Here is a 19,963-nt window from a genome sequence, read left to right as displayed (position 1 = left end):
GCTGGCTCTGCACAGTGCTCCTATCTCACAGCTGTCCTGGCAATACTGCTGCTCTTGTTGCATTGAGAACTAGAGCCCAGGTCATGTCCATGTTATAATTCTCTTGGCTATGATCCTTAAGGTTAGACATAACAAGGTGATGCATAGGCAGTAACACAGACTATGAAACATCCAGACCAAATAGTATCTTATATTATCACTAAAATCCAGCTCTCCTTGCAGAGATTCCAAACTTCCTTCATTGCTACTGTTCTGGTGACTGACTCACTATCAAGGGCAGGTGAGACAACACGAGTTTGTAGGATATATTCTTTCTCATGACAAGCAGAAGGTTTTGCAGACCAGCCATGAAATCGTTGCTGAGATTTTTGAAGTGGTTGTGTTGTAGTCAAGATGGTAGGAAGACACAAAGGGGCACAGTTCATAGTTCATGCTGTGAAGTCATCTTCTTTTGCAGACTCTTGCTCCAAGACTCTTGGGTGCCTGTAAATAATCCAGCAGCTGATATTTGCAAAGGAAAGGATGTCTCCAAGAGGTAGTATGTCTGCAGCTTCTAAATACAATCCATTTTCAAAGGAAGAAGATGGGGAAAAATGGAAGAAACAACTGAGCCTGGCAATGGCTTTGGCTTCTATTTTTCTTTAGAAGAGCCTTCCTGGGTGGTCCCTCGTGGCCTGAGCTGTTGTGTAGACATGTTTGAAGGATTTTGAATGGAAAGATGTCGTCTTTGTTCTTCCAGCCAAAAATACGGCTAACGCATAAATAATTGCATGAAGGTGTCTTGTTTTTTGGGTCTCAGATCTGTCAGTGGAGCTCAGTTTATCGTGCTGGGTCCTTGGCAGATCGGATGAGAAACACCTGATCCAGATTAGCTCAGACATGGCACTCAGTTTCAAAACACAAAGGTCGTAGATCAGACACTGTGGAACGCTTCTTCCAGACCACCCTTCATAAACTTCAAAAGGGTGTCAGACAAGATATATTACATCTCCCAGTATCATCAGTAGGCTGAGATATTTGGCTGAATCTAATGCAGTGAATATCCAGTAAAAGTGATAGTGTTAATGTGGCTTTCATCCACAGTAAAATAAGTGTCCAGCTTTTGTCATTGGCAGGGCTTTCATTTTCCAGGCATATTCAGAACCATAGTTCTGAATCATAAAATAATCTGTAAGCTTATAGCAGTCAGCAGAAAAACTACTGTCAACTTGCTAGGTTTGGACAAGACTCACGTTCCTCTAGGCTGGGAATTAAAAAGCTGTAAGGAAACTGATGATGACCTTTCACAGAAATTTCCTCTAGTTTGTTCTGCTAGGTGATGCATCTTTCAAGCAACCTGCCCCTTAAATAACTACTTGAGGCCTGGGCACCCATTTCAAATATGTAAACTTGTCTTAGGGCAAAAAGTTACAGCACATGGCATCTCAATGCATGGAAGGCAGTTTGCAAACTCCAAGTGGGTGTGCTTGAAGGTTAAATACCACTTCAAATATTGTCCTGAATGTATTTAGTGAGCTGCAGTTCTTCTTAGAGATTGAGTCACAAATGAGCCCTGGACCATGTTTCCCTCTTACTCTTTATTAACTATATTATGATCCCTTCTGGTGCAGACAGAGGTTGTAGATATATCCGAACAAATAGGGTAAGTGTTAGAAATGGCTTCAAGCTGAATGCTTTTCCACAAGATAAAAGCCTCTACTGCTGTGTGTTTACTTCTGATTTATTCCCCAATAAAAAGGGGCGAAGTTCACTCTTTGTGAGCTCAACATTGTCTACACAAAAATTACTTCAGTGAAGTGTGTGATGTACGACTGTTATTTTTCACAAAACAGCTGGGATAGTATGGGAAAGCAATCCCATACATTTTATGGGAGGCAGAGCAGTGGAAGAAGCTAGTCTCCCATTTAACAAATGAGTTATCATCAAAATTGCGGTGTTCAGAGGATAAATTGCTGTTTCCTCTGTTACTGGCACAAAGAAAGGAACTTACAATCGGGAAAGTCCAGTCACCAACCTAACTACTTAAATGAGTAGAAAAAAAACTCATGTTGAGATGACATTTAATAGGTGTGCTTTGTTTAGTCTATCCATTAGCTGCTGTAGGTTCTTATTGTAGAAGGTAACAGGCCGATTCTGCATGAAGTCAACAAAAGTCTTTCATATCCCATGGCTTGTGGCATTCAAAAAGAAAGGGTTTGGAGTGAGAAGGAAGAGGAAATGTTGAGGCAACCTGAATAGAGTGAGTTTCGGGAAGAGTTAGTATAGGCCAGCCAGGTGCTTTCAACCATAAGCAAGGTATCATATTATATCTGATGAAAGATAAGACACTGAAATGTTGCCTAATGAAAAGGCTTATTTGTTGCTAAGAAGACTTTGTTTTACACCTCCATTGGTAAAAAGCTTCCTCTTTCTCTTGAAGAACTTCAAAGGATTTAATTTCCTTTTCTTCCTTCTCCCTCTCGTCCATCCCCAGTTTGGTTATGTGCATGTTTTCTTTTATCCTGCCCACCTGTTTTCTCTCTTACTCACCTGCCTGCTCTCCTACCCTTTGAAGTTTGCTATAGTACACTATAGTTCAACAGATTTCCTATTATTTCTACTGATATTTCTTACAGTCTGTCTTCCTTCTTGGATCCTCATCTTGGATAATCTTTTGTGTCTCATTACTTTTGTGCTAAAATGGCAATAGATGGGATACAGGCACTGACTCCAGGATCCTCATCTGCAGTGTTCTTCAAAGCACTCTGTTTCTCTGTAGAAAAATTATCAAAATAGTAACATCTACTTTTGGGCTACAAGCCCCACAGCTCAGATTCCCTAGAAACTGAAATAAATTAAAGCAGGTGCAAAAGGGCTACAATGGGTTTATTAATGCCAATAGGCCTTTTGACAATGTCATGAGTTTTTCATGTGATCCATCTTCTAGTAGCAGTGATCCAGCATTCAAGCAGTGGGATAACGAATGGAGGAAATGAGACTTTCAGCTTTAGCTTACTTGAGGATGTGACTGAGTGTCCCAGCCCTGCTGTTGGGTGGCGAAGCTGCAGTTCATCCCTTAACACTGTTCCTTCTTGTTTCAGGGAACAAGCGTGCCAAGAAAGGAAACTCAACTCAACTTAGTTTGAACTGGCTCTCAAATTTCTCCTCCAGACTAAAAAAGCCAAGCAAATATAAGACTCCATCAGCTTTGAAAAGGAACTGAACGCCACAATGGGACTCCCTTCCCAGGTTTTGGCCTGTGCCATCTTAGGTTTGCTGTACCAGCATACCAGCGGTGGGCTCATCAAGCGAATCATCCGGCAGAAGCGGGAGACTGGGCTCAATGTGACCTTACCAGAGGAAAACCAGCCCGTGGTTTTTAACCACGTCTACAACATCAAGTTGCCTGTTGGCTCCCTTTGCTCCGTGGATCTGGACACAGCAAGCGGGGACGCAGACCTGAAGGCAGAAATTGAGCCTGTCAAGAATTACGAGGAGCATACGGTGAATGAAGGGAACCAGATTGTCTTCACGCATCGCATCAACATTCCCCGCCGGGCCTGTGGCTGTGCGGCTGCCCCAGACATCAAGGACCTGCTGAGCAGACTGGAGGAGCTGGAGGGGCTGGTATCCTCCCTGCGGGAGCAGTGTGCCAGCGGGGCTGGATGCTGTCCTAATTCCCAGACAGCAGAAGGTAAGGCAGGCTGGGGAACCACGCGGGGAAATTCTCGTGCTGGCAGCAGATCTTGTTTAGAGTAGATACTCGAATCTGTTTCAAGAAAGAACAAAAGTCAACCTGTTAAATCTGAAATGTAATCAATGCGTTTGCCAGCTTGGTTCATTCACAGTTCTAGTTTTATGGATCTGTGGGTCAGATGTTTGTCTGGGCCTTGTAGCTGTGGCATTGAGCAAGTATGGCACTTGGACAAGGTGACAGTGTCGGAGTTGAGATTAAAACTCGCACAGCCCAAGGTTTTGGCTCCACATGTTGTCCCTTTGAGCAGGCTGCCAATGTAGCTGTTTTAACATCCAAGTTTTCTTTAATAGAGACCAATAAAAATACAGCGGGACGTAGGCAATAGATTAGAACTAGTGAGAACAAATGATTTAAGAGGAAAAAAGAAAGTATCCCTCCTGCTGCTTTCTAAACTGGAGTAAGAGGTTGGTCATAAGATAGAGAAAACACAGGTTGGTCAGTAGTTAGGTCCTCTCTGAGCACAGAGCTGGTCTCACTGTTGGCGATACAGCGTGCTGCCTGGCTTTTTGTGTTCTGGATGAACTGGTGAATGATGCTTCATGGTGTGTGCCCTAATGAAGCAGTCAGGAAAGCTGCTCAGTCAGTGGAAGAGGGATTTTGAGAAGAGCAGAGGAATCCAACGTGCTCATTTTACCAAGCAGTTGCAGGGGTGCTCCTTAGCACCCTGGCAGTAGCATGAATTAAAGCATTCCTGCTAAGTTTTAGGAAAGAAAGGAAGCGTTTCATTCAAAAAATGCAGGTGATTTTGTAAATCATGGCCCATAGGGAGCCATAGGGACTCCTTTCAGTTCCCTGTGTGCCACGCTGGCCTGACACCCCCAAGCTAAGGGTTTCCTGACTCGTTGGTGCAGGTCGCCTGGACACGACCCCCTATTGCAGTGGGCACGGCAACTACAGCACCGAGATCTGCGGCTGCGTGTGCGAGCCAGGCTGGAAAGGCCCCAACTGCTCCGAACCAGCCTGCCCACACAACTGCCTCAACCGTGGCCTCTGCGTGCAGGGCAAATGCATCTGTGAGGAAGGCTTCACCGGAGAGGACTGCAGCCAGGCTGCCTGCCCGTCTGACTGCAACGACCAAGGCAAGTGTGTGGATGGGGTGTGCATCTGCTTCGAGGGCTACACGGGCCCGGATTGCGGAGAGGAGCTGTGCCCCCACGGGTGCAGCATCCATGGGCGCTGTGTGGGTGGACGCTGTGTGTGCCACGAGGGTTTCACCGGTGAGGACTGCAGTGAGCCCCTGTGCCCCAACAACTGTCACAACCGTGGGCGCTGCGTGGACAACGAGTGCGTCTGCGATGAGGGCTACACGGGGGAGGACTGCGGCGAGCTGATCTGCCCTAACGACTGCTTCGACCGTGGGCGCTGCGTCAATGGGACTTGCTTCTGCGAGGAGGGCTACACTGGAGAGGACTGCGGTGAGCTGACCTGCCCCAACAACTGCAATGGCAACGGGCGCTGCGAGAACGGGCTGTGCGTGTGCCACGAGGGCTTCATGGGGGATGACTGCAGCCAGAAGAGGTGCCCGAAGGACTGCAATAACCGCGGGCGCTGCGTGGATGGGCGCTGCGTGTGCCACGAGGGGTACCTGGGGGAGGACTGCGGGGAGCTGCGGTGCCCCAACGACTGCCACCACCGCGGGCGCTGCGTCAATGGGCAGTGCGTGTGTGATGAGGGATTCATCGGGGAGGACTGCGGAGAGCTGCGGTGCCCCAGCGACTGCCACAACCGCGGGCGCTGCGTCAATGGGCAATGTGAGTGCCACGAGGGATTTGTCGGGGAGGACTGCGGGGAGCTGCGGTGCCCCAACGACTGCAACAGCCACGGGCGCTGCGTCAATGGGCAGTGCGTGTGCGATGAGGGGTACACAGGGGAGGACTGCGGGGAGCTGCGGTGCCCCAACGACTGCCACAACCGCGGGCGCTGCGTGGAGGGACGCTGCGTGTGTGACAACGGTTTCACTGGGGAGGACTGCGGGGAGCTGTCTTGTCCCAATGACTGCCACCAGCGTGGGCGCTGCGTCGATGGGCGCTGCGTGTGCCATGAGGGATTCACCGGGGAAGACTGCCGGGAACGGTCCTGCCCCAACAACTGCAACAACGTGGGCCGCTGTGTCGAGGGACGGTGTGTCTGTGAGGAAGGTTACATGGGGATCGACTGTTCTGATGGTAGGTGGCAATGGCCCTTCTGAACTTTTTCCCCTGTGTCATCCATTCCCTGTGTCCACCTTAGAGGCTCCATGGTGCTTTTCATATAGCAGGGCATATACCCTGTGTGTAGGGTTCTTTCTGCTCTTATTCATCACAGTCAAAACAGTTGAAGCAGTGGAGCTAGTGTGCTCAGAGCAAGAACTTCCCCTCCCTTACTTCCCAGGGCTGTGTATCGTAGCAATTGCAGGTGACTTTCGGTGGCTAGCAATACAAAAGTTCAGTAATGGTGACAAAGTTGATTTGTCATCTCCAAGTTTCTTCCCTTCACTGGAGCTGGCACTGCATGGGGATTTGTCACAATATTTGGTTTCTCGTGGTACCTTTTGATGCTAAACAGTTGCATCTAACAGCTAAGGAGAAGAGGGAGGTGAATCCAGAAACTTCTTACCTAGGTACTCATCTGGATTAATAAAAAGAATATGAACAGAATTTTTACTTTAAAAAAAAAAAAAAAAGTCTATCAGGAATGAGTTAATGTGGATAATAAATTTAGGGAATAAAGTGCTTAAGTATGAGCGTTAGGTTTCTCACAGATAGATTCTAGTTCCCAGTCTCACGCTGGACCAGTAAAGAAGGGATTGCATTTGCAGTGCTATTGCTATTGTAGGAGCCAAAAAAACAAAAGGCACAGCTCTGAGACTGTCTGCTGACAGACTCCAAGCACCCTGTGATTTTGCTTTGGAGGTAGACCTTTGAGATGGAGCCCTGATGGAGGCAGAGCAGGCAAGGCACGTGCAGAAAATATGACTGTGCCATCTGAAGATGAGACAGCCATCATGATAGAATTGCCAGATGTCACAAATATTTCCATGCAAGCTTTCAGAATTATCGCAGGGGCCCTGATTATCCTTCAATAAACCAAATGGATTTTTCTAACTTAAAACATTTATGTATATAAATACGTACACAATTTACATATTATGTATTATATATATGGAACACTATACAGTTAGATTTGACAAAGCTTAGGTTAAAATAATGGAATCAGCTGGAGTGGAAACTTAGCTATTAAGCCATGTGTTTAGTTTCCCAGTACCACTGACTCTATGGAAATGGATAGAAAATGCTGGCAGCTACATAATGACAGGCATTACACTATAAAGGAGGCAGTTTTCTTTAGAAGATCCCAGGGGAGGAATTTTGGAACTAAGATCTTTGTAGAGTAATCAAAGAGTACTTTGGGGCTGGGAACATTGTAAAGGACAATGAATACCCTTGGAAAGTAATTACCATTTTTCATCTCCTCCTTTTGGAGGGTTCCCAAGCTACATTTTGGGCTCCTGCACGTGCAAACACGGAGTAATCTATTGAAAGTATTTACAAAAATAATCATGTTTTATTTTATTGTGGAAAATCTGTGCAATTCTGTGTATCCAAATCCCAGGACTTCCAACTGTAAAATCACGTGTTGCTGGCAGTTGAGTTAAAGTCTGATTCTCTCAGGACCTAGCTGTAGTAGTCTTGTGTCATGGCCATGAAAGAAGGGGCTGGAACACAGTCAGCCATAGGTTATGTGCAAGCATGAAAGCAGAAATTGGCCCATTAGTTCTGGAAACATCTGTAGTCTTCATCAGCTGAACATTCCTTTCTACAAGTGGCTAATTTGTGTGGCACGGCTTCCCCATTCCCTGTTGATTCTCATAAACTGCTCCTGGGAAAATGGGAAACTGGGCAGGTCATTATTTTCTGAGCCTTGAGAACTGACTTTTGTTTTGCTCTTCCCCTCTCTAGTGTCTCCTCCAACGGAACTGACTGTAACGAATGTAACAGATAAAACTGTAAATCTGGAATGGAAGCATGAGAATCTCGTCAACGAGTACCTTGTCACCTATGTCCCTACCAGCAGTGGGGGCTTAGATCTACAGTTCACGGTACCAGGAAACCAGACATCTGCCACTATTCGTGAGCTGGAGCCGGGTGTGGAATACTTCATCCGTGTCTTTGCAATCCTTAAAAACAAGAAAAGTATTCCAGTCAGTGCCAGAGTAGCGACATGTGAGTTTAATATTCCCTCTGTTCAGTCATTTCTCTGTTCTGTATTATGTTTGTGTTGGGGTTTTCTTCTTTTTGTATTTTCTATTTTGAGTTCATCTTCTGTTCTCAACAAGGAGAGCCTTCACCACTTTCCTTTTCTGTTCTGTTTCAATAGCATTGTCAATGTTAAAAGCAAAGTTCATTATCATGGGGTCTTTGTAAATTAAGATCCTCAATTCCTTATTAATAAGGTATATTTTTGAACTCTGGTAATGCTGCCTGAAAAAATACATATAATTATAGCACGTGTAACAGAAGAGCAATATGAAATCATTTGGATTCAAACAGTTTTGACTAAAATGGAACTTGCATTTGTTTTATATCTTCAGTGTGTTTTGCCACAACTTACTCTGTCTGCTTATCCACCGATCTGTACTCCATTTGCCTTTTTGTACTGTGCCCATCACAATCTAAGTTAATATCCCAGTCTCAGAAGATGCTCTTTGACTTCAGTCAGTGTTCTTCTTCTGAGAGACCTGGGGCAGCATTCATTTCACCTACCGTCAGATGTCCACACTAGGTTTCTTTCAAGAAGGCAAAAATAGGCATTTGTAGGGTACAAAGAAAGTTGTTTTATTCTTTGTCAATATCTAGAATAGGTCAGGAGAATGCCTCTCAGAGGCAGAATAACCAGTTGTGAAGAGAGGTTAAGCATCTCTGATGATCCTTCGGGATTCTCAGATGCAGACCCCTGCGTGGCAGACACTTACAGCTGTGGGAAGATGTTCCACTACCAGCATCCTCATTTATTACTTGTTACATGTGTATTTATCTTATTTTTATTGTCACAGATCTGCCTGCTCCTGAAGGTCTGAAATTCAAATCTGTTAGAGAAACATCTGTCCAGGTGGAGTGGGATCCTCTGAGCATTTCCTTTGATGGCTGGGAGCTGGTCTTTCGTAATATGGTAAGGAAGCATCGTTCCTGCTGTCAAAGCCTTGCTTCTCATACAAGTGAAAGATCCTGAATTTTTTGTTTGTATTAACTGATTGTTCCATGTGTTACAGAAAAAGGATGATAATGGAGACATAACCAGCAGCTTGAAAAGGCCGGAGACATCATATATGCAGCCAGGCTTGGCACCAGGACAACAGTATAATGTATCCCTTCATATAGTGAAAAACAATACCAGAGGACCAGGGCTATCCCGTGTGATAACCACAAGTAAGCACAACCTGTATACCTGTAGTACAACCAATGAAACAACTGCTGGTTGGTGTAGCCTGGGGAGTTTTAAAGCAAAGAGAAAATTTAACTCAATAAGGTGCATTCTTAGGAAAATCGAGAGAAGAAAAAAAGCATTGGAGCTTTTAATGACAAAGGCATGAGAAAAAAAATATTGCTTTCCAAATCACCTGTTTAAAGAAAAAAGGAAATTTATTTTTGTCCAGAAGGTAGCGACCAGCATGCACTTTTATTCTTTCCTAAAAGGTACAACCACAGAAACTAGAACTTCTTTCATCCTGCTGATACTGGCATGAAGAAATTGCTTAGGAAAGAGTTTCCATTGTGTAGAACTCAGAGTTTCTGATTGTCCTTGTTTTGGCAACCTCAGATGTTAATGAATTTAATGAATTTGTTTCTGATGAATCGGCCCCACTTGGCAAGTAAGGAAGAAAGTAAATGAAGACAAGCTTCATTTTGTAGAAGCCATTCATGTTAATTTTGTTCTGAAGCAATTAAAAGCCCAAGTAAGCATTATGAATTTTCTATTAAGATTTATTTAATTTTTTTTAATAACGTTTTCCTCTCATTAAAACAGAACTTGATGCCCCTAGCCAGATCGAGGCAAAAGATGTCACAGACACCACAGCTCTGATCACGTGGTCCAAACCCTTGGCTGAAATTGAAGGCATAGAGCTCACATATGGCCCCAAGGATGTTCCAGGGGACAGGACTACCATTGACCTCTCTGAGGATGAAAACCAATATTCTATTGGAAACCTGAGGCCACACACAGAATATGAAGTGACACTCATCTCTCGGCGAGGGGACATGGAAAGTGACCCTGCAAAAGAAGTCTTTGTCACAGGTAAGGAGGCTGGGTGGCAATCCAAATTTCTGTGAGTTTAATGTAATCACCATCAATCTTCCTGTGCTGTTTGCATTGTGTTTCTTTAGTTGACAGTCACTGCATCAACACAGAACCTACATGAAAGCAGAGGTTTTTCTGTGCCTTACATACCTTACTGGCCCACCAAAACATTCAGGCCCTTCAAGTCTCTAAATATTTGCTGAAAATGGGAAATACGTTATTAAGTCACTTAGAAGCTTTTTCTCATCATACCCTAAATCTTTACTTGTCAAATCAAATTCCTCTAGATTTGGTCTGTTTGCTGAGCTAAATATCTTCCATGGTTCTCCTTCCAGCTAAGACCTTACTTCTGCTTGCCTAAATCCATAACAGATTGGCAAACATTGTTTTCTTCTTTTCTTCAGATCTGCAAATATTTTTTGTGATTTTTTTTTTTTAAGATTACTTTGTTCCTTTGTCATCCTGGGAATGCTTTATGAAGGTATGGGTCATCATACTAAAAAAAATCTGCTTGATGTAGATAAGTGATATCATACAAGAGGGAACAATGTCAGCTTCATGGGTCATGTTCATCTTCTGAAATGGACTGTTGTAAAAGGCTGTTGTCATAAGAGAATTATTCCTGTGACTTATGTCTGGTTTTATTTATTAATGTGTTTATTACAGACCTGGATGCTCCACGAAACCTGAAGCGAGTGTCACAGACAGACAACAGCATTACTTTGGAGTGGAAGAACAGCCATGCGAATATTGATAATTACCGAATTAAGTTTGCTCCCATTTCTGGTGGAGACCACACTGAGCTGACAGTGCCAAAGGGCAACCAAGCAACAACCAGAGCTACACTCACAGGTAAGGGAATCAAGAAATTGCTAATATCCTCCTGCTGCCAACACCATGGACCAAAAATTCTTTTTGATCACTACATATAAGAGCAGCAAGTAGAGGTTGCATATTGCGAGAGGAAGTAGTTAAGTTAAAATGCAGGTGATATTTATTTTCAGACCCACAAGTGGGTAAGTAGCTATTTGACTTCCATATGTGTCTCCAAATCCTGCTGGTCACTTGCCTGAGTTCTGGGTCACATGTCTTAGTGAAGATTGTTTGACATCTGTCATTTCAAGAGGCATCTGAATTGTACAAAAGATGGTTTTACTTATGCCAGCTTGCAGCTTTTCCATGTGCATACAAATGGCCATACTGTCCTGCAAGGTTAGATTATGGTACTTTTCCCATGTAATGTGGATGTCTGCGTATACCTAGCATATATCTAGTAGAGCATACATTCTTTATTTACACAAACATACCTGTAGGCATCTCCCATGGGCAGGGACTTATATGTCTACTCCTCATCTCTTAGGTTTGAGACCTGGAACTGAATATGGCATTGGAGTGACAGCAGTGAAACAGGACAGGGAAAGTGCTCCTGCTACCATTAATGCTGGCACTGGTGAGTAGCTTGACCCTCTCTTTTGCTCTGGAGTAAATCTTTTCTCACAACAGCTCCTTTTCCCTGGATAAATGCTCTGAGGGCTTAAATTCTCTCCTTCATGCAGTGCCAGCTGAACTGAACATAAGTAGCAGAAATTCAGATTTAGCGTGTTTTGTCTATAAAAGAGAACTTCCTTTTCCTCTACCTACATGAAGCAATTGGACTTCTATAATCCATTCTATGACTTCCAAAGCTCAGGGTGCAGATGAGATCTGTCTCTTGACACTCAATACGGTTGCTTCTCTACTGATGTCTGAAAACTTAACCCAGGGCACTTCAGAGACACCTAAACTTTACTCTTTCACCTGTAGATCTTGATAACCCCAAGGACTTGGAAGTCAGTGACCCCACTGAAACCACCCTGTCCCTTCGCTGGAGAAGACCAGTGGCCAAATTTGATCGTTACCGCCTCACTTATGTTAGCCCTTCTGGAAAGAAGAACGAAGTGGAGATCCCTGTGGACACCACCTCTTATATCTTGAGAGGATTAGACGCAGGGACAGAGTACACCATCAGTCTGGTGGCAGAGAAAGGCAGATACAAAAGCAAACCCACAACCATCAAGGGTTCGACTGGTAAGTAACAGCTTTCAGTGAGTACCATGCACCAGGTCCTTCATCAGTGACTGGTCTGAGTGCACTTTCACCCGATTTTCTGAGCCGTGTCTGAGGAACTGCTAAAAAACATCCACTGCCTGCAAAGCAGGCTTAATTCTGTCTAGCGTGACAGGTTAATTGAGGAACACTTGTGTTTAGCTCCATGTTCTCAATGATTTCTTTGCTTACCCTTTGAGAAGGCTCACAAAGAACACAGCTATTTGTTCTGCAGGAAATGCAGACCTCATCGTTTGTTTGATGTGAGGCTGCTTTTTTTTGTATGTTGTCTTATAACTTGTTTTATATTCTACAGCCAAAATCTAGGAGAAAGAGCAACCAGAATGTTTCTAATATTGCTTGTTCCTGCCTAATGAGTTCTCTTCACAGCATGCCTCCACCCGTCATGCTTCAGCAGGGTCAACAGGGCTCTGATGTTGCCCTTCCTCAGTTTTCTCATCCAAAAGCAGAAACAGGCTATTGTCACAAATCTGGTCACACTCACTCTTTCCATTGGATACATGACTGTTATATTTGTCTGCAAAGGAGGAGTCCATTTCTGCCCTCTCTCTATTTGTATGAACCACTCTACTTAACTAGAACCAATGGACCATTCCTTGAATGAGGTTTCTCTGAGAAACTTTATTCTCCAAAGTTTATTGTGCATGGATCATAGAACATAAGAATCTTTAAGTGCCTGTAGCCTAAACTTTGTGAGACACAGCTTCAGGTGCTGCGAGGGAGCAGAGGCAGTGAATAAGAATCAGTGGGACTACAATTATTCTCCTTAGCAGATGTCAAGGCTTTTAACCTTTTCCCCCAAAAGACCGCCTATGAGGTAAATACAGCAGAAGCTGTGGATTTTGCAAACTGTTAACTGTAAAGATCTGAATGGCTTAAAAAAAAAAAAAAAGGAAAGAAAAAGAAAATGAAGAAAAAAAAAAAAATAAATCCCACAGTTTCATATTCTCAGGCAACATTTGTGCCAGCAGCACCTATGAATGCTTTATAGAGCCAGGTAATCCAGTGCAGGGGTGAGTTATATGGCATTGTATAAACTGCAGTAAACCATAAGTAGTGAATTACTTATTTGATGCATAAATCAGACCTGTGTCCAATACAGGGAAAAATTAGGGAACACTGGAGCACACACATACAAAGGGAGGCTGAAGGTTTACGTGGCATGATTGAGCAGGCTTTGATTTTTCCAAAGTGATCTCTTTCCCCATCTGTCAGAAGACTGAGCAGTCTCAAAAGTAGTATGTGTAGAGGGTGAAAAGGCAGAAACAACATGCTGTGGAATTTCACAGTCTGGTCTTTCCAACGCCCGTTTCCAAAGTTCCACAAGATGGCTTCACTTTTCTTTGGATTATTATGTGTATATTTTTTTAAAGAAGATCGTCTGGATGGTGTATTTGTTTTAAGTCTTCACTCAGAGCAGCCAGTAAACAAAGAGTTCTCTGCAGTGACTCCTTAGAAGCAACAGCAGCAGTTGACATAACCTGTCATTTCTGGCCCTCCTGCCTAGGAATGGACAAATCCAAACACATGAGTGTGGGGAGGCAGAAGTGCTTTATTCTCAGTACTTGGGGGGCCCTCAAGTCCTCGGGCTAAGCAAAACAAACTTGTTATTTTGCTGTCTCTCGTAGAGCTATGGGTGACCTCAGGTCCATTGTACTTCAGAGGAGAGTTCTTGGAGCTACCAAGCAGAGAGAATAATGATTGATGTGGAAGGTGCCAGCAGCACAGCTAAGCCTGGACTAGCTCTTCTTGTCTGGTGGAAACAGTCCTGCTATGTAGAGGGGCATGTGCTGTCCTCGCTGAACAAGGGAGGCCTTGCACTCTCTGGGATGCCTGAGATTATTTCCTTTCAGTTCCTTCTTGTTCAGTCATGCTTTCTGCATGCAGATATCCAGAAGGGTCAGGGCTTTCATTTCCTGCTACTTATTTGAATTTGCTTGCTAGTGAACCATCTGTCACTGAGGGCAAGGCTTCTTTCTGCTCCCACACTGATGCTCTTAGTCGGTGCTTTCTCTCCTCCCATGCATGCTCCTGGTTGTCTTTGTATGCGTATCAACTTATTGCACATAAGTGCTCGAAACTTTCAGAGCTCACAAGATTTGATCAAAGCACATATCCTGGAACATTCCACACCATAGGATGGCAGCCTTGTGTCACTTCTGTTTCCTTCAATGGATGAAGTGCAGCTCCAGTTACAAAGTTATACTGCTGCCTGTGATTCTGCATTCAAGAAATGCTAAAAATTACATAGTGAAAAGGAAAGTCTGAATATTTCACACTCATTTGCTTGTTTTCTTCCTTGTAGCTTCACATAGTCTAACAAGCAAGCAGTGACTGCTGGCCCAGAGAAGCATTCCGCCCCTGGGAGCTGTGTTGCTCAGGCAGACACAGAGATGCAGGAGTAGGAACTGAGGGAACTCATGGGCTGAAGGGTTACAGACCCAGCTTTAGTGTTTCATGGTATGCAAACTCTGGAGCCTGCACTGGCATTGTGGTGGAGTACAAGGAGATGCCATTGGCAGCTGAATCCCCTCAGAAATCCTCCTGCCCAGAGAACTCCTAAGTGCTGTGATTGAAGGCCCTCAGGTGAACACTTCCTATAAAATCAAGGTGTATGGGCTGGCTGGAGGATAACACTTCCCTCCTCTGGGAGCTGTGGCTGCAACAGGTACCTCCTTCAAAGTGGTTTAGAACCACTTCAGAAACCAAAGTGAGCCATTCTGCTAGCTCAGGGGACCCTTCTGGCAGCATGTCTGGAGAATGTTACGTGAGATTGACAACTAATCTGCAGAGTGAGCACGTAACCCAGCTCTGAGAAAGCTGAGCAGTCAGACTGCAGCTTTGTTCCGTCTTCTTCTGGTTCTGGAGCCCTGCCTGCATAGCACAATGTGGGTCCTGGAGGAGGAGGAATGGTAATACATCAGACTGTGGAAATAAATGAGAGCACATTTGCAAAACCAAGTGCCAACCTCACATTCCTCTGCTGAAGGACCCAGATTGTGCAGCAACTGCTGACGAATCATGGATGTGATAGTGCCTTGCCTCTGGAATGAGTTACACATAGGAGCATGGCTTGGAGAAGCAAGTTTTCCATTCTGTTGAATGTTTTAAAGAAGATTTATGCTGTTTACTGAAGACTTCTGTCTGTGTTGTGCATCATACCCTCTTCCTCTCCTGGCTTATTCTAGTCTCAGATGCACTGCTCCTTTTGTACGCAGACTCAAAGGAACATTAGGAAGAGTGATTAGGTGAGACAGCTTGATGGGAAACTGCAGTGCTGACCCCTAGGAAAATGGATTTACCAGTAAAGGTTGTCCATTTATTCAGCTGATTCCTCTATTGAGAGAACCTGGAATCTCAGATTTTCAGCAGTAGTTTCTGTAGTATTTCTGGACTCTGATATATTTCAGTGCTTTTCTCTGTGTTTAAACAGCTGGCTGGGAGAGGGAAAAGCCGTTTAGCCAAAGTGTTCTTAAAAGAACACCAATACTGTAGTGGATGGTGGTTCTTCATTCCTCTTTCAGGGAGCTGCAGTGATACCCTGCAGTGAGGCTGAGCCGATTAGCGATTCTGCAGTGAAACTTGTTGATAGCCTCTTTTGGAAAATAATGTGAGATCCAAGAGACGGAAGCGAGAAATAATACAAAATACTCTTTGCTCCATCCCAAGTAACCGGGGAAATGTCCTGGCAGGACGTTAACATTCTTCTGAGTAAAACTCCAGTGAAGCATGACAAGTGGAATTCCTCAAAAGGCCAGCAGCAGCAGCGTGGACATATTTTGGCCATATTCAGCCTGAAGATTTTACTAAGAGAACGATACTAAGAAGTATTCTAATCTGAGAAAGAGCATATGTTTGTTGTCCATCAAGTTGCATTCCTCTCAGCTTTCAACTCTTTGGCATCTGCTACTCATTCATCTCTCCGCTGTGAATCAGCCTATCTGGCCGTCATCCACCCACCTAGAGCTCCTACAGCTCTGTTTTCTTCCCATCTATTCCCCTACTTTCTCTGTCAATTATTTGATCTCCATGATCTACAGTTCGACTATAATCCAAATTTTGTTACCCATTCTGTAGCTAATACTCTGCTGAACATTGAACACTGACACTATCCATGGCATCAGAGTGCTTCCCATGTGTTCATGTCATTTATATTTTCCTGTCTGTTGCATGTTACTAAAAAAGCCACATACTCCCCTATTACACTATAACACAATGTGTACTCATCTGTGATCATGTGTGTTTATATATGCATGAACAGTGTAGACCGCTCTTTCTCATCCATAAGTTCATTTGTGGAATCAGTGATTACACACAAGGTAATTATCAGAGATAACTTATTTACATGCCACCACAGGGATAACATGTACATGACAACCTCCTGTGTGGTTGTCAAAGGTCTCGCAATAAAATTAACCCGCTAGTGGGAATCTGGGATAAGTATCAGTGGGGATGGTCAAACAAAAATGAGGAAAAAGAAGCCAATTTTTTAATGATGTTTCACAGGGTTTTCTCAAGGATTCTTAGCATGTCAGCTTAAGGACACATAGCCTTATTTCTTCTTTTTCCCTTGTATTTTTGGACATTTTTTCCCCCTGTTGCAGCTCAAGGTGCATGGCACTTCTCCACTGGGACCATCCATGCCATGGAGCTTACTTGTATAACATACAGATGCTTTTTCCTCTTCACTGGTCTGTTCGCTTTGGTTATGCATGGCTCCAGCAGAAATACTTCACAGTAAAGCCTAGCTGCCACTATGCATTTTTTTTTATACTATTTTTTGAGTATTTCTGAGTATTCCTTCAAGTCAAAGAAGCCTAAAGAACGTGCTGCATGTCTTCCTGCTTTGTTCCATGGAAACCTTCCTTCATTACCCTACTGTGGTCAGATAACAGTTCTGATAGTACAGTTGTAAAGAAAAAATTAATTACCAGCAGCTCTCATGGCACATAGGCTGATGTGCTGACAACACTGCTGTCTTCAGGCTGCACCATATGTAGGGCCTGGTTCAGGTCACAAGCTGGTGGAATTCAGAACAACCTTTACCTAAGTCAGGAGTGTTATTAATATGGTATGTGTAATATATAATAGATGTAAGTACGGGTCACTGTTTGCCTTACAGACTTCACTCCTTCCTGGAGATGAGAAATGATGCTTTTACATCTGTGCTTGTTCTGAGAGTATATTTTCAAGTTAAAAATTCTGCATTTATTTGAAAACATTTTGAAATTGATCTTTCTCTTCTGAAAACTTTTTTTTTTTTTCTTTTTTTGATACGTGTATGAATTTGGAGACAGATAACTGAATCCTGAGAACATATTGCTGTTAATCTGACTGATGATGGTAGATGAGTTGCTTTCTCTTAATTGAATGCCATGGAGCATGAGAGTTAGGCAGTCAGTGAGGTGTGAAATGATGTGGTTTTCCACTAATGAGGAGATAATTCTGCATGGCTAATTGAAGTGTCAGAAAAATCACCTGCCTGTTGCCTTACAGCTGTGATCAGAAACGCATTTGCAGTTTTTTACAGCTCTCAGGTTTTTGGAATCTGACTGTGCTACAAGCTGTGTTCATAGATCTGTTCAGCATGTTGAAGGCCAAGCCTGCTTCTCTTTCATCCTTTTGGATCTCTCTGAACATTGCTCTGGTTTGTTTATCTTTTAGTTAAGGGTCTCCTCCCCTTCCTTCAAAATTCAGCATGTATCAAGGTGGATCACTCCTCCAAGCATGTTTTTACTTGGGCAGGAGGAGATTTAGCATGTTTCTGTGCGTCCCATTTCTCAGCCTGGATTCGATATTGTTGCAATAATTGGCATGCATTCCAGTTCTGGTTTGGATCAGTAGCAATGACTGCTGTGCTGTAGTCAAGATAAAAGGCATGGTTGAGAGATGTAAATTAGCAAAGGTCTTTAGAGGTAGCTGAAGTGGACTGATTTACATCAACTGAGGATGAATCCATCCATTTCTCCACTGAAAGCATGTCAGCTGACCCCTGTGCTTAATGGTTGTGGCTCTGGATCTGCTGCTTAGTGTGGCTCTGTGTGGGAACCACATGCTTGGTGATGCTGCCTGTGCTTCTAGCCTGGATTCAGTCTCCAAAATAGAAGTACCCATCTGTCTTCTCTGATCTTAGAGCTCTTTAATGAAAGCACAGAAACTGTTTTATACCAGGTACTAGTTGTCATGTGCTGTATTTGGGGGGTTAATTATCAGGAGATTTTAACTTGTAATTTACCTTTGTTTAGCACATCTAATCACAACATCTGGAGAACCAGACAGTGCAACATCATTTAATGCTACCAGTCCTGCTCCTACAGAGCTAAGTCACTTAACAAACCCCAGCACTGGTCCCCGTGCTCTGCCTTTGGTGCCCACTGACCTTCCCATCTCAGAAGTCACTGATGCTCTTCATGACCTTAACGTAACCCACAGGACTTTCAGTAGTTTCACCCTGTCTTGGGCAGCACAGGATGAGGTATTTGATCAGTTCCTTGTCACTCTGAAAGACCTGTCCAGTTTAAACAGAACACAGGAAATCTTTTTGATGGGAAACCAACGAGAAACAGAAATTACCAATCTCAAAGCTGGCACTCAATACCAGATTATCCTCCGTGGAAGCACTCAAGGCCAGCTGTCTTGGGGCTTGGAAGCTCTAGCTGCTACAGGTATTTTCTATGGATTCATTAGCCACATGTTCCTGTTCTGCTTTGAAATATGAAACTTCATTTTCATACTGCTGTTCCACTGCAGAAATGCAAAGCTTTGTGATTGATGCCTTTCTTAGTTGTAGTTGTTTATTTTGTTTGTTTGCATGGGATAAAACTTACTGCTATGGAATGAGAGCCTTGAGTTATATAGCATGGACAATGCCCCATGCAGCTTTGAAAGTGACGTAGCATCATTTCTCTCTTTTCAAACTGCATGCAAAGAGAGGCATTGATGCATCTGCTATTTACAAGGCACATGAAAATAGCAAGATATTACAGGGATTTATTGGGACTGTGGTTCAAAGCACAAAAGAAAGACCACAAGGAAGTTGCAGCTTGCAGTATTGGCCTGGAAGTGGTGATGTTAGAGAAAAAAAAGATTGCAACACATTGGGAGTATATCCTTCTGAAAACTTCTGCCTGTTATCCCTATTACGTGAATTTCACGAGGAAACTGGGCTGTAGCCCCAGAGCTCAGTTCAACAAAGTGCCACTGTAGAAGTTCACACCTGGAGAATTGATCTGGGGACTAATGGCCATAGCAGACCACCTGCAAAAGAAATGCAATTTGTGATGTAAGACATTCACACAGAAATAAAAAGATTATTATTGCACACCTAGAAAATAGTCAGAGCAGCCTTATCTCTCAATGGTTTGTTCTATCTTTTTTTTTTTTTTTTTTAAGTTAAGAAACATCATCCCTTGATATCATTTGTGATGACACTATGGTTGTTTTGTCACATATGTTGAACGCTTAACGGATGAGGTTTACAGAGGTCTTCAACCATCCAACCTGGTGCATGAGTTTATATGAGTATCTGTCAGCCCCTTGACAGCATGATGGGGTTGAGTGCACTTCTGTTTCAGGCATGCATGAGACATAACTGGGAGGCAAAGGGGACCTGCATCTTGGATGGGAATGAAACTGAGCACTCTTCAGAGAAATGTGAATTGCTTCTAGGCTGTGTTGGTTACTTACATATTTATAATCGTGCTTTGACTTGAAATATTTACCTTGCTTTAACTTTTGCTTAGCTTCATTTTCATTTGAAGTTGATATGTTTATTTTATTTCCGTTGACAACAAAGATTATTCTTTCTGATACAACCACTTCTTTTTCTGTTTCATTTTCTCTTCT

The 19,963-nt window shown here is 43.5% G+C and overlaps 1 protein-coding gene across 6 annotated transcripts in view; it reads left to right on the top strand.

Moving 5' to 3' along the window:
• Window positions 1-19,963, top strand: part of TNC (tenascin C) — an 81,861-nt gene that overhangs the window by 36,704 nt on the left and 25,194 nt on the right. For all 6 annotated transcript variants that reach the window (XM_052669713.1, XM_052669712.1, XM_052669714.1 and 3 more), the window contains exons 2-10: window positions 3,081-3,673; window positions 4,588-5,901; window positions 7,675-7,938; window positions 8,769-8,884; window positions 8,985-9,141; window positions 9,740-10,009; window positions 10,679-10,864; window positions 11,373-11,462; window positions 11,816-12,079. In XM_052669713.1, coding sequence (XP_052525673.1) covers window positions 3,211-3,673; window positions 4,588-5,901; window positions 7,675-7,938; window positions 8,769-8,884; window positions 8,985-9,141; window positions 9,740-10,009; window positions 10,679-10,864; window positions 11,373-11,462; window positions 11,816-12,079 — 3,124 coding nt within the window. In that variant the 5' untranslated portion in view covers window positions 3,081-3,210. The remainder of the gene's footprint in view (window positions 1-3,080; window positions 3,674-4,587; window positions 5,902-7,674; window positions 7,939-8,768; window positions 8,885-8,984; window positions 9,142-9,739; window positions 10,010-10,678; window positions 10,865-11,372; window positions 11,463-11,815; window positions 12,080-19,963) is intronic.

Source organism: Tympanuchus pallidicinctus, unplaced genomic scaffold (assembly GCF_026119805.1).
Source record: "Tympanuchus pallidicinctus isolate F22 unplaced genomic scaffold, pur_lepc_1.0 scaffold8, whole genome shotgun sequence".
NCBI lineage: Eukaryota > Metazoa > Chordata > Aves > Galliformes > Phasianidae > Tympanuchus > Tympanuchus pallidicinctus.
The sequence above is the reverse complement of the archived record's forward strand: the minus strand, read 5'-3'. Positions and strand labels throughout refer to the sequence as shown.